The sequence below is a fragment of the Nelumbo lutea genome, chromosome 7, assembly GCF_056320005.1.
Source record: "Nelumbo lutea isolate HS-2025 chromosome 7, American lotus-T2T, whole genome shotgun sequence".
NCBI classification, from domain to species: Eukaryota; Viridiplantae; Streptophyta; class Magnoliopsida; order Proteales; family Nelumbonaceae; genus Nelumbo; species Nelumbo lutea.
In genome coordinates this window covers 51,498,617-51,514,219 of record NC_142690.1, presented here as the reverse complement: position 1 = coordinate 51,514,219, position 15,603 = coordinate 51,498,617, and the positions used below count along the sequence as shown (strand labels likewise).

The following is a 15,603-nucleotide window of genomic DNA, read 5'->3' as shown; positions in this document are numbered from 1 at the left end:
AGGACCAACAAACAGCAGCCCTTAGTCCTCTCCACATAATCCTGCCCCTTTTCATGTGCCACTTGAAAAAAGGAGAAAACAGATTTTGCATGTTTGGTGGAGGGTTCCAGCCATGGTTCAAAGTACCAATACACCCCTGTGTATCGGCAGGGGCGTATCGGTACTTAAAAACACACGCTCAATGGTTTTTTTAGTTTTTTTTTTTCAAAATATGATTTTTAAAGACATATTTTAATGGTTTTTTTGGAAGTAAACCAGGGTCCTGAAACACCTATAAATAGGTTCATCGAGACCAAAAGATGCGACACGATACACCCGATACGGGGCGTATTGTATTGATACTTTGAACCTGGTTCCAGTTACTCCCAAATAGGGAAAGAGCCCACTCCCAAATAGACTTTGCATGTTGGCAAGACACCAGTAGGTGAAAACCGGTCTCCCAATTAGCTTTACAAAGAACACACTAGTGAGGGGACAAACAAGTATTGGGTCTCTTCTTTTGGAGCAGATCACTAGTGTTGAATCTTTCCAGAAAGGCTTCCCAGCAAAAACTACCAACCCTAGGAGGGATTGGTCTACACCGAACCTTATGAACAGGAAAAGGGAGGGTTATAGGACTGATGGACTGGCTTAAGATTTTGAAAAAAGAGGCACACAGGAGAAAGAACCAGTGGGGGTAGGAGTCCAAATTCTAGAGTCCCCTTAGCAGGGTTTAAGAAAACATTGTCAAGAAGTTGAAGAAGACTCGAGACACTATCAAGATCTGAGTCTCTCACAGCCCTTCTCAAGCCCAAATTCCACCCAAACCCAGAAGTGGAAGAGGAGGGGGGATATGAAGGATGAAACTAGCTCATTTTTAAGGTTGCAAAGAAGGAAACTGGTCCTTTAAAGGAGCATCCCCCACCCAAGTTTGTTCCCAGAATTTTATAGCATTACTTGAGTTCAAGTCATACCTGATAAAAGGGGAGAAAACTGGTAACTATTCATGAATGGATTTCCAAGGTGAAATACATGTAGTCCTAGCTTGGATTCCAGCATCTCATCCATTTATCTCCAACCTGTGTATGCTGACCACTATCTTGGCGCATAACTTATCCTTCTCTAGTGGGAATATCCACAACCATTTTCCTAGAAGAGCCAAATTCCTGTTTCTAATGTTCCCGAGCCCCAAATCACCACTATTTTTACTGCTAGTCACCACCTCCCAGGCTACTCTATGATTCCTTTTCTCCTCTCCGGCTCCCAAAGGAAGTCTCTCATCATATTTTCCAGTCTATTAGCAACCTTTACCGGGATCTTGAACACTGAAAGGAAATAAATAGGTAAATTTGCTAGAGTAGCCTTATTCAGTGTTATCTTCCCACCCATAGAAAGGTAATTCCTTTTCCAAGAAACGTTTCTTTTCAAAACTTTCCACCACCGGATTCCATAAGTTCTCTCTCTTTGGGCTGTCGCCCAACGGTAACCCCAAATAAGTTTGATTGGTAGTGTGTACAAAATCTTAGCGAAAATTCAACAACTAGGCTAAGAGGAGTGATAGACTCTTTGATTTCTTTCTACCAAGGTGCTTTTGTCCATAACAAACAAATCCATGATGGAGTTCTTATAGCCAATGGGTTAATTGACTCAAGAAAAAGAAGTGGAAAATCAGGGCTGGTGTGCAAATTAGACTTAGAAAAAGCCTATGATCATGTAAATTGGGATTTTTTAGAAAGAATGCATTTTGGATCTTGGTGGAGAAACTGAATAGAATTCTGCATTTCCACTCCAAGGTTCTCAATCTTGCTAAATGGGTCAACAAAAGGAAATTTCAACAGCTCAAGAGGGTTGAGACAAGGTGACCCTCTATCACCTTTGCTCTTTCTATTGGTGATGGAAGGTCTCAGCAAGTTGGTGGGCAGGGTCTCAGATCTGAATCTCTTAGAAGGATTTGAAGTAAGTTCTACTGGAACAAAAGTCCCCATCCTACAATATGCAGATGACACTCCTTTTCTGCAGTGCTTCAGGTGACCAAATCCTTGATCTGAAATATTTGCTATTTTGGTTTGAGATAATTTCAGGGCTGAAGGTGAATTTAGAAAAAATTAACTATTTGCTCATGGAGAGGTGGCTAACATTCATAGTTTGGCTGATCTATTGGGCTGCAAAGTGGATAAACTGCCTTCAATTTATTTGGGTTTGCCCCTTGGTGCCAAATGCATCTTTAAAGCAATTTGGAACCCAGTCCTAGAAAGAATGGACCAAAAAAAAAAACTATTCATCAAAAAAAAGAATGGACCAAAAATTGGCTTTGTGGAAGGAAAGATGTCTCTCTTATGGTGGCAAGGCCACACTCATCAAAAGTGTACATAGTAGCCTCCTAACTTACTTTATGAGCCTCTTTCCCATTCCTTCAGAGGTAGCAAAGGAAAAGGAAAAAAAAGATGAGAAAATTTCTTTGGAAAGGCTGGAAAGATTCCCACAAGTACCATTTGGTGAGCTGGGAGCAAATCTGCAAGCCCTAGTCACAGGGTGGGTTGGGAATAAGAAACCTAAAGTTTTTCAACCATTCCCTATTGGGAAGTTGGCTGTGGAGGTTCTCAACTGAACCAAACAAACTCTGGATGAAGGTGATTGAGGAGAAATATGGCTTGAGGAACAATGGGTGGGATGCTGTTATTCTCCCCAGTACTCATGGTTGTGGGGGGTGGAAAGGAGTTTGTAGGCTTATGGGTAGTTCAGCAGGTGCATCAAATTTAAAGTGGGAGATAGAAGAAAAACCAGGTTCTGATTAGACCAGTGGGCTGGTGACTGCACTCTAAAAGAGTTGCTCCCGGCCTTGTATAATGTGGCTGTAGATAAGGAGGCTTTAGTGGCTGATTCTTTGTTGTTCCAGGAAGGCAGGCTATGCTGGGTTCCTCCCTTTAGGAGAAGTTTTAATGACTGGGAAGTTCAGCAGGTGGCAGAGTTTCTTAATCTGTTACAAGACCAACAACTAAACGTCCAGATGCAAGACTCAAGAGTTTGGAAATGGTCAAAATCAGGAGAATTCTCAGTCAAATCCTTCTACAATTTTGTAGTGGGGAGGATCTTGAATTTTGATGAACTTCGTTTCATTTTCAGGAATTCATGGAATAATGAATTGGGGAAAAAATATATGACTGTATCAGCTACAAGAAAAGACCTCATGATAGTCAATATGGGCGCTCACCACCCATCAATGCATGGTGTTCTTTGACTCATCGTTACTCTAGATGGTGAAGATGTTATTGACTGTGAACCCATATTGGGTTATTTACACAGAGGGATGGAAAAAATTGTGGAAAACCGAACAATTATACAATATCTGCCTTATGTAACTTGTTGGGATTATTTAGCTACTATGTTCACAGAGGCAATAACTGTAAATGCACCAGAACAGTTGGGAAATATTCAAGTACCTAAAAGAGCCAGCTATATCAGAGTTATCATGTTGGAGCTGAGTCGTATAGCTTCCCATTTGTTATGGCTTGGCCCTTTTATGGCGGATATCGGTGCACAGACTCCTTTCTTCTATATTTTCAGAGAGAGAGAATTAATATATGATCTATTTGAACCTGCCACAGGTATGCGAATGATGCATAATTATTTCCGTATCGGAGGAGTAGCTGCTGATCTGCCTTATGGCTGGATAGATAAATGTTTGGATTTCTGCGATTATTTTTTAACGGGGGTTGCTGAATATCAAAAGCTTATTACGCGGAATCCCATTTTTTTGGAACGAGTTGAAGGAGTGGACATTATTGGTGGAGAGGAAGCAATAAATTGGGGTTTATCAAGACCAATGCTACGAGCTTCCGGAATCCAATGGGATCTTCGTAAAGTTGATCATTATGAGTGTTACGATGAATTTGATTGGGAAGTCCAATGGCAAAAAGAAGGAGATTCATTAGCTCGTTATTTAGTACGAATCGGTGAAATGACGGAATCCATAAAAATTATTCAACAGGCTCTGGAAGGAATTCTGGGGGGGCCCTATGAGAATTTAGAAGTCCGACGCTTTGCTAGAGCAAAAGATTCCGAATGGAATGATTTTGAATATCGATTCATTAGTAAAAAGCCTTCTCCCACTTTTGAATTGTCGAAACAAGAACTTTATGCGAGAGTGGAAGCCCCAAAGGGGGAATTGGGAATTTATCCGATAGGAGATCAGAGTGTTTTTCCCTGGAGATGGAAAATTCGTCCACCAGGTTTTATCAATTTGCAAATTCTTCCTCAGCTAGTTAAAAGAATGAAATTGACTGACATTATGACGATACTAGGTAGTATAGATATCATTATGGGGGAAGTTGATCGTTGAAATGATAATTGATACGACAAAAGCACAAGTTATCAATTCTTTTTCCAGATCGGAATCCTTAAAAGAGGTCTATGGGCTCATATGGTTACTTGTCCCTATTTTGACTCTTATATCGGGAATCACAATAGGGGTACTAGTAATTGTGTGGTTAGAAAGAGAAATATCCGCAGGGATACAACAACGTATCGGACCTGAATACGCCGGCCCTTTGGGAATTCTTCAAGCTCTAGCAGATGGAATCAAACTACTTTTCAAAGAGGATCTTCTCCCATCTAGAGGAGATGCTCGTTTATTCAGTATTGGACCATCTATAGCGGTCATAGAAGATCATAATATGAGTGATTCGGCAGATTTGGATTCCTATATATCCACTCATGTGGTACTTCATCATACGATTCATATAAAATCCATCTGTCTAGATCTCATCATATACATCCAGAAAGCCGTATGCTTTGGAAGAAGCTTGTACAGTTTGGGAAGGGGTTTTGATTGATCAAAAAGAAGAATCTACTTCAATCGAGATGCCCTTAGGCACAACCATACATAACATAGAAATCACACTTGGAAAGGGTGAATAATTAGCTAGAGCTGCGGGTGCTGTAGCGAAACTGATTGCAAAAGAGGGTAAATCGGCCACATTAAAATTACCTTCTGGGGAGGTCCGTTTGATATCCAAAAACTTCTCAGCAACAGTCGGACAAGTGGGTAATGTTGGGGTGAATCAGAAAAGTTTGGGTAGAGCCGGATCTAAGTGTTGGCTCGGTAAGCGTCCTGTAGTAAGAGGAGTAGTTATGAACCCTGTAGACCATCCCCATGGGGGTGGTGAAGGGAGGACCCCAATTGGTAGAAAAAAACCCACAACCCCTTGGGGTTATCCTGCGCTTGGAAGAAGAAGTAGAAAAAGGAATAAATATAGTGATAGTTTGATTCTTCGTCGCCGTAGTAAATAGAATAGGAGAATATTGAAAATAGAATATGTTTCTTCGTCTTTACAAAAGAAAAAAATAGGAGTATTTAGCATGGAAATGGAATAATGGGCGAATGACGGGAATTCAAGCCATTTGGGGGGAATTTGGCTTCTCCAAAAGTCAAATTTTTTGTATGGGTGGCAGCTCTGGAGAGGTGTTTGTCCAAAGAAATGCTACTGAAAAAAGGTCTTATTTTGTCAGATTGGAGGTGCTGTTTTTGCAATGTGCAAGTAGAACCATCCGGGCATCTCTTCCTTCAAGGTTAGTTCTGCAGTTTGGTCTCACTTCAAATCCCTGAATCTAAGATGGTGCATGCCAGCCTCAGTTAGAGCTCTGTTAGAGGAATGACATATTTAGGGGCTGTCTAAGAAAGGAAAGTTATGCTGGTCTTTCATCCTTATGGCAGTGCTGTGGACTGTGTGGTCAGAAAGGAACAATAGGATTTTTGAAAATAAAATTTTCTACTGAAGCCGAGGTCATTAACTTGGCAATAGATGTTTTGAAAAGTTGGATGTCTTTACATACCGATTTTAGAGATAGTATTTCTGATTATACTTTTTTTGAGGACGGCCTTCTTTTGAGGTCCTTCATTTTGTACAGCTTCTCAATGTACACAGGACCTTTTATTAATACAATTACACTCTACCTTTTCTTGAAAAAAAAGATGTGGTGCCTTAGTATTGTGTTTCCTGCAGTAATTCAGTTGGGAAGGAAGAGGAGCAAGAGAAAAGAAGAAAAAAGACAAAAGTTTTGAGTCAAAAATTGGATGGAGGTGCTCACTCTTCTTATTATATATTTCGTGAGCTAACCTTACATCTACCAACTGCTCCTTCGAGGAAACAAATGGAAGACTAGTTTTCCTTTACTAAATGCATTTAATATAATGTATTTAGTAATAGGCTCAAAAGCCTGGCCCAGCCTGGCATTGGCCCATTTAAGCCCAGGCTTGGGCTTATATTTAAGGTGTGGGTCCTTCTCAATATGTAACCAAACCATTGTAGTCTACTTTCCCTCATTTTATCACCTACTGGAGCTACTCCCAGGTACCTTTGAATGAGTTCATTTTTGATCCTATTCTTCCTTGTTTTCCCACTCATCCATCTCAACATTTGCATTTCTACCACTTATTTTTTAGATATTCTGTTTCTTGATTGCCTATCATTCTGCTTCATATAGCATTGTTGGCCTTACAAAGGGCAGCCCAGTGCACGAGGCTCCTGCCAATTCAGGGTTGGGGAGGGACAGATGTACGCATCACCACTACACATAAAAGAGGTTGTTTCCAACTGTTTTATATTTTTCTTTTAGCCAAAGTGGTGTTTGACTATCACATAAGACTCTAGATGCACCTTTCCGTTTTTCCCATCCTACTCTAATTCTATGGGTAGCATCCTCAATCTATCCCTTGTCATTGATTATTAAACTAAGGTAATGGAAGAGGTCACACTGAATAACCTCTTAGTGTAATCCATTTCAATAAGCAATGGCACTTTAACAGCCAAACAAACCTCTGGTTCTCCAGCTGCTTTTGGCAACAACAGAACATAATCATATGTAACTCTCTTAAATGAATTCAAATGGTCATGCAAATGGTATCTATCTGTATGCAATCATAGAGTACCCCACGCATGTTGTCTCTTGGGTTGGGAAGGGGGTTAGGAGGTGAAGATGGTATTTTATTCAATGTCTGACATTGATGCATGCTTTGTTTTTATGTTTCTCAGTTCTTTTATTTTTAGGCAATATAGTAGATATTTGTTTTGACTAATCTATCTAATATTATCAAAGAATTGTTTGTAAAGGAAAAAAACTATAATATTTGGCTGAGGTCAGCTAGAACTCTATTTCAGGCCAAGATTCAGGTGCATGCTGAACTCAACTTTGTTACATTTAGGTTCAGTCTGGCCAATGTTTGGGCCAGCCCAATTTTAGTTACACCCCTATATTATAATTTGGTGGTTTATGACACTAGATCATAAAGATTCCATTGTTCAGCTTCTTGTCAAATTGTCAAGTGGATGCAATAACTGTTCTCTATATTTGTTATGCTGCATTTGTCTGGTGGATATAATAACTAACTAGCATCCTATGAAGGAAATTAAAAAAAAAGTTATTGCAAGGGATAGCATTCCAAATCATCTGGTGTGCACTTCCTGCTGCAAGCTCATGAATACACACTTCTCATATTCAATAGGATTTTCTTAGGCCTCCAATTAAAAGGGATTCTTCTGCTAAATTGAGACCATTGTTAATGTAGATAGTAGTTTTGGAGTTTTGATTTGTCTGTTATGTAGCTTTTCTGTTCCTTGTTTGGTAGTTTGATATTTCATGTTCTGCGTTGAATTTATCAAACTAGCTTTGATCGTTTGATATGTAAATTCAAATATTATGGAGTTCATGCTTTATGTGATGTAATTGCAAATATGTAATTTTATGACCAACTTTGAATTGCTCAATTTAATGCTTAGAACATTCTCAGTATCATTCATCCATGAGGAGGGATAGGCCTGAATATTAAGTATTTTTCTTCATTCACAGGTCTCAAAACCAATGAGTTTTTTCCTAGAAGCTTCTTCGGATGAAAAGTGTGTGAAACAGATACTTCGGCTTATTCTCTCAAAATTTGGTCGTCGTCATCCTGGCCGATCAGATAATGACTGGGCAAACATGTGGCGTGATATGCAATGCTTTCAAGAAAAGGCATTTCCTTTTCTAGACATTGAGTATTTGTTGACAGAATTCTGTAGGGGACTGCTAAAAGCTGGGAAATTTTCTCTTGCAAGGAATTATTTAAAGGGAACCGGTACAGTTGCTTTAGCAACAGAGAAGGCAGAAAGTCTTGTTATTCAAGCTGCAAAGGACTATTTTTTCTCAGCTTCAAGTCTTGCCTGTACAGAAGTGAGTATCCATATTTCTGCCATATTTTTCTTTTAATTGGTAACTGTAAACTAAATTACCGAGGGAAATAGATTACAAATATACTAAATTGCCAAACAATCCACTTAAAAATCTACCAGAGGCTGCGTAACCCTCTCTTATGTTTTTACATTTCAGTATTTACAATCGTCACTAGAAAATTTCTTCCCTATAAACCCTGCTGTTCTTGGCCAGTGCTAATCCATTGGCTGTCCTTGGAACCAAAATGAAGTTGCATACCATTCCACTTGACAGGATTTTTACTTCCCTCATTTTGTGTCTGTATGGTGAAGGTTTTTTGTTTCTTCCTTCTAGCTATTCCACTACTATTCCTTTCAGCCACCAAATTGCTGTGGTTTAGAGATCTTCCAAGATGGAGGCCATTTTAGACTACCAACAATTCATCTGTTAGAAAAACCATTTCCTATTGGACCTGAATGGCTAGGATTCTCCCAATTTCATCCCTAAAAGCCCCTCTGATACCTGATGGTCCAGCATTGCCCAAGCTAGAACCATCAAAATTCAACTTAGGTTGGTCTCCCACTGATGGCTGCCAAGAGGCTGTGATAGTACATCTAATTGTAATGGAAGATTGGGTCTGCAATATTTGTCCTATCCATCTATTTTTTAAGGCCTGCAGTGTCCATAAAATAGAAAAAAAAAAGGCTCTTTGATAGTCAGCAGTTAAGTTGTATGAGTTGACCTGTTCCCTGTTGTCAACGTCATGTCATATTAATTAAATTTATAAAAAAATCTTAAGAATAGATTGGATAATTTAAGAAAACTAAGAAACTAATATTGTAATGACATCCAAAAGTAAAGATTATAACAAGTGAACCTTAGAATTGTGTTTGATAATTTCCAAAACAGGGGCTGAAAACAGAATATTATAAATAGATTGCAATTAAGCCAATTAATATTATAAACAGAATATTTCCTGTTGATACAGGAATATTATAATTTTTTGCACTAAGCCGATTAATATTTCAATGAATACTTAACTCACAATAATTATTCAAATGAATAAATAGATTGCAATTAACAAGAACAACTTGAGTATTCAATTTTGTGCTAAACCAGCTTCTTCCAAGTTTAACCAATGTGTCAATGTGTGTCCAATAAGTGTATTCAAGTAAGAGCAAAGTGTATAAAAGATATGAAGAGAAGAGGGCACACAAGACGCCAAAATTTATAGTGGTTCAGCCAATCTCAGGCCTACATCCACACTCCCCAAGTCAAGCTTAGGAATTTTAATCTACTAACCCAACTAGTTTAAAGGTACTAGTCAAACCCTTACAATGAATGGTTGATAGAGTGCTAGTCACACTTTGGCTAGTTGATACCGTGCCAACCACACTTGACTAGTTGATACGGTGCTAGCCACACTTAGCTAATTGATATGGTGTTAGCCACACCCCAGCTCGTTGCTATGGTGCTAGTCACACTCCTGTTTGTTGATACGGTGATGGCCACACTATGACTAGTTGATATAGTGTCAATCCACCAAACAAACTAACAACTTAAGGGTAGAGGATATAACTACTATTTAAAAATCCTTAACAAAGATAACGCCAATACTAACACAAACTATTACAACTTTTTCATAAGAACTAGTGCTCAATTAACATAGCAAGTATAAATCAGCTTTGTTCTGTTTTTAGCTTAATTTTGAAGGAATAAATTTAATCTCAGGTCTGTAACCTTTCCTTCAAGTATGAACTTGGGACTCTTCAGATAAATCACAAGCAAGTTAGGTAAGAGCCCCTTTTCTCTGCCAGTGATTTAAAAGGTGCGCCTAGGCGCACAGGCGAGGTGCATTTTGGGGTATGTGCCTCGCCCAGGTCCTAGGCGCACGCCTGGTGCACCTAGGCGTGTGCCTGATGCACCTTGCGCCTCAGTCCAGGCATGCTCCTTTTTAAAATTTTGCACTTTTTGCCTTTTTCTGAGTCTAACGGTTGGGCCAGGGGTTCCCTTCCCTTCCCTTTCCTTTCTTTTTTTTGTCTTTTTATATCAGATGTGCATGAGGCGTACGCCTCTAGCACGCCTCATGAAAAAAGCGCAAGAGGCATTCGCCTCAGAGGTGTTAGCGCCTCTGGCATACGCCTCAGGGCATTTTGGGAGCGCCTGGCCTGGAGGCGCACCTCCAGGTGTACGCCTCCCACGCCATTTAAGACACTGAAATAAACAAAGTTCAGTTCAGTGAGAAGGTACTCCTCCAATAAAGCTTGGTCTGGAAAAGCGATTAGCCAAATAAAGCTTCGGTAAAAACCTTGCATTCTCTTTTCTTCTTCTTGTATTCTTCTCCAAAAGTTCTAAAACTTACTTTCGAAGTTCCTTTTTTTTTTTGAAGACTGATTTAGACCAATCTAATATATATATATATTCAGGCCACAGCTCCCTACATTCAGACATGTGGCCCACTTACATTCAGACACCTGTCATTTCAAAGATTTAAACAAAATGGACGTGCCAAATTCTGATTAGTGGTAGTTCAATAACAGAGCCCACTAACATATAGAGTGGAGCCCACCACCATGCAAATAATAATTAATTAGCGACAACATTGCTCATTATTAATTCAGAAAAGTAATTTCTTATAATAATTACTGCTAATACTTAATTACTGATAATTTATTAATGACAATATTGCTCATTATTAATTCGAAATGATAATTAATAAATATTTTCGTAATTGTAAGTAATAATTCGGAAATAATCATTTTATATTTATATTAACTCATATTAATTGTTTTGAAAATAAATATTTAATGGTAATTATTTATATTATAATTATTATCAGAAATTATAATTTATACATTTATATGAAATAATTAACTATATTATTATAAGTAGTTATAGTTAATAATAAATATTTTCATAATGGTAATTAATAATTCAGAAATAATCATTTTATTTTTATATTAACTCATATTAATTATCTTGAAAATAAATATTTAATGGTAATTATTTATATTATAATTATTATCAGAAATTATAATTCATACATTTATATGAAATAAATAATTATATTATTATAAGTAATTATAATTAATAATATTATTAGTGAATATAATTATATTATTAATATCAATAATTATAACTAATTATTACTAATACTAATGATGATAATTATTACTTCGGAATGTTAATTAATTAATGATAATTAATAAGTATTTTAATAATGTTAATTATTAATTGGGATATAATCACTTTTTATTAATATTAATTCATATTAATTATTTTATAAATATATAGTTAGTGTTAATTATTTACATTATTATTATTACAAGTAATTATAATTAATACTATTATTCTAATTAATACTATTATTATTCTCCAATAAATATTTCATTTAGTGAAAGTTAAATTATAAATTTTTCAATTATTCAATATTGTTAAACTTAAATAATTATAAAAGAAAATATTATTTTATGAATTAACTAAAAATCGTAATTATAACAAATTAATTACTTAATAAAAATAAAAATAAAATAATAATAATAGTAGCAATAATAATAATACTTTAATATTACTGATTTCAAAATCAATACACGCATAATAAGAATATATTATTAGTTAATAATAATAATAAATAATAATAATAATAACAATAGTATACTTATTATTATTATTATTATTATTATTATTATTGATTTCACAATTATTAATATATTATTAATCTATTAACAATACTGATTAATAATAAAAAATGTTAATAGCAAACTTTAATTACGTAAAATTTTTTGTTGAAATTACCCGTTTTAATTCAGACAATTATTAATTCCTTAAAATTATTATTTACAGAACAATTTTAATTACTCTTTCGTTAATGACCTTATTTTTGAGTAATTGGTTTTTTATGTTCAATATTTTTTTTTTGCAAAAATCCAAATAATTTTTCATTTGCAATGCTAACCATTTTATTTTTCTCTTATTCAGTTTTCCAAAAGATAAAAAAAATAAATTCATGATACTTACCTATTTTTATCAAATTATGTATTTATGAAGTTGTTGTCATTGATGATGACGATGATGATGAGTCAACTTTTTGAAAGAGAGGGGTACTAATAATAATTAATGACTTCTAATTATTTAATTTTAGCTATTAATTGCTAATAATAGTAACTCACTGATAATAATTAATTACTGATAATAATTTCTTATAATAATTACTGCTAATACTTAACCAGTGATATTAACTAATTACTGATAATATTTCTCGTTATTAATTCGGAGTGATAATTAATAACGATTTTCATAATGGTAATTAATAATTCAGAAATAGTAATTTTATATCTATATTAACTCATATTAATTATTTTGAAAATAAATATTGAATGTTAATTATTTATAATAGAATTATTATCAGAAATTATAATTCATACATTTATATGAAATAATTAATTACTGATTATAATTACTTACTGATAATTAATTCCTTAATTATAATAATGATAATTATTACTTTGGAATGTTAATTAATAAGTATTTTAATAATGTTAATTATTAATTGGTATATAATCATTTTATATTTATATTAATTCATATTATTTTTTTTATAAATATATAATTAGTGTTAATTATTTACATTATTATTATAAATAATTATAATTATTACTATTATTATTCTCCAATAAATATTTCATTTAGTGAAATTTAAATTATAAACTTTCAATTATTCATTATTGTTAAACTAAAAGAATTATAAAAGCAATTATTATTTCAGGAATTAACTAAAAATTGTAATTATAACAAATTAATTACTTCATAATAATAATAGTAATTTAATATTACTGATTTCAAAATTAATACACATAAAAATAATATATTATTAGTAAATAATAGTAATAATAATATACTTATTATTATTACTGATTTCATAATTGTTAATATATTATTATTCTATATTACTCAATAAAGACATGGAATAAAAAATATTCAAATTATCATTAAATGAATGAACTAAAAATCTATGAGTATTCTAATTGGCTTGAATTTGACACATCAACATGCCCAAAGTTATAATTTCAACCTACATTTTCTATTTCTGTCTCCCAATTCCCATAATTCAAACATACCAATTAGGTTATGTACAGGTTTCTTTTTCTTTTCTTAAGATAAATTCTAGCCAGTCTACGTGCATTGTGGGGGGCTTAGACTTAAAGTCCATAACCATGATCGACCAAAAGAAGCGTTGCCACTTAACTTGGAGGTGACTTCCATACTTAGGATGGTCCCATTATTCTCCTTTCTTTCATGTTTCCTCTGTTGGATGGGCTTTAGAGTCCTAATTATATTATTAGTTGATTGTAGCCATACATGATGATTTGATTGTAGTTATATATTTTTCATCTCTTAATTTAGAGGATGGATGCATCTGCAAATGTTGTTTGGCATGGATTGTTTTTCTTAACAGCTCTTTGAATGATTTTCTTCCTTCTTTGCCTCTTTGAATGGATATCATAAATGCTTTTTATCCATTCATATGTCCCTAAATATTAAGCAACATTGGTGACATTGTTGTAAACATCCATCTAATTTTACTATTTTATAAATAGATTAATGTTTTCAAAGTTATTGATACTTTTTTGGGGGTGGGCTGCTCGACAGGACATTGATTTTTTATTATTAAATAGTAAATTTCAAATTAAATGATATTGTAGTTGCCCCTTAGTTTGGGGTCATTGTCTAGATAAAACGTGGTAAGTCTCTTAAATCAAATAAAGACCCTACCCTAAATGTCTATTATAAATAATTAACAAAAAGAAAAATTCAAATTAAATCAAATAATTACTTGCTGAAAATTACTGAATTAAGTAAATAATAATAACAATTAATTATTTATAGAAATAATTAATAATCATAACAATCATTAGTTATCGTTAATGTTTATTCAAAGCATGCCCCATAATAATTACCGAATATAGTAATTAAACCTTAAATAAGAATCAATATTTATTAATAGTCATTAATGTTTATTCTTAAATGGAAAATCTGAATTAACAAATCTATTATATAATAATTATACTCGGTTGGAAAAAAAATATTTTAAGTAAATATTTAAATAATTACAAATTTAGTTAATATTATTACTAAATAACAAAAAATTTAAATTAAATACTATAATAAAATAATAGTAATAGTAATAGATGGTTAAATTAAAGTAATAGTAATAATAATAATGGTTAAATTAAAGTAATAAATGTTTCAAGGTTAATTTAATGACCCATATAATTTTACGGGTTTGACATATAAGGGTCAATTTATGTGGACCTGTAGACTGTATGAGTGTCTTAAAAAATGGCAGTTTATAAACAGTAATAAATAATAAAAATAAAAATCATTAATGTTTATTCATATATATATATGATTAACTTCCCCGTACTTAGTACGGGGTCATTCACTAGTGTCAAATTAACCAATTAGGTTTGGAAACATCAGTTGTGGTCCAAACGGTTTGAAAACAGTCTAAAAACTAATAGTAAAAATAGAGGTCACCCCGGGGGCATCTTTGGGAATGTTTTCGAATGACTATGTTGTCCATTCAATATTTGGGGATGCCCCCTAATTGGACTATTTGCCAAGTTTTCTGATGTTCTGACTTTCCCAAATAATTTTTAAAACCTTTGTAAGCCACATTAGGTCCAAATGGAAAAAAGCTTTAACCAATCTCAACCATTCTTAATAAAGGTTAACCATTTTTAAATGATTAATTAAGTGTATTTGAGCCTAAGTAAAAGTGAATGAACTGTTTACAAAAGTTTCCTAGAAAATACATTGTCTTCAACTTGTGCAGCCATCTTGCTTGAAATCTTGTTCATTCTCTTTCTTCCTGGCCTTGAGTGAAGTGGAAACTGTGGAATATTCCACGTATGAATCAAACTTGAAGGGCCAAGGCTTGTCCTCCAACCATGAATTTGTTTTGCTTTTCATGAGATACAATTGCACTTTGCCAGTTTAGCTTAATTGCAAGACTTAAGCAAATCAGATTAATCAAGTGCTTTATTATCATGAGAACACAGATAGTATTGACTTAATGCTCAACATAAGTTGTTTGGGTTGCAATGGGTTGACCCTGGAGACCTTTAAAGCTTATTCAGTGCGTGGACAACTAAGTGTTTCAGTAAGAGGAAATTTTCTATGGTTTATGTTCCATTTTGCCATCTGCTGGATTTTATGGTCTGGAAGGAACTTACATTTATGACCACAGGTGCCAGACCTAAAATGTAAGCCATTTTAAATTTCGAATCTTTTCTACCTTATGCTTTCACAACCTTTCCAACAATCATAAAACATCTCTTTAGGCCTTAGTCATGTTTTCTGGTTAATGAGACAAAAATTCAAATCACCAAGTGGATATGTATACACTGCATAAGGAAAGTAAGTACGACCATTTAATTT

General features: G+C 34.1%; 1 protein-coding gene across 2 annotated transcripts in view; it reads left to right on the top strand.

Annotated features, from left to right (window-relative positions):
* Positions 1 to 15,603, top strand: part of LOC148846369 (neuroblastoma-amplified sequence protein) — a 70,927-nt gene that overhangs the window by 44,179 nt on the left and 11,145 nt on the right. For both annotated transcript variants that reach the window (XM_088952890.1, XM_088952889.1), the window contains exon 9: positions 7,825 to 8,184. In XM_088952890.1, the coding sequence (XP_088809016.1) occupies positions 7,825 to 8,184 (360 nt within the window). The remainder of the gene's footprint in view (positions 1 to 7,824; positions 8,185 to 15,603) is intronic.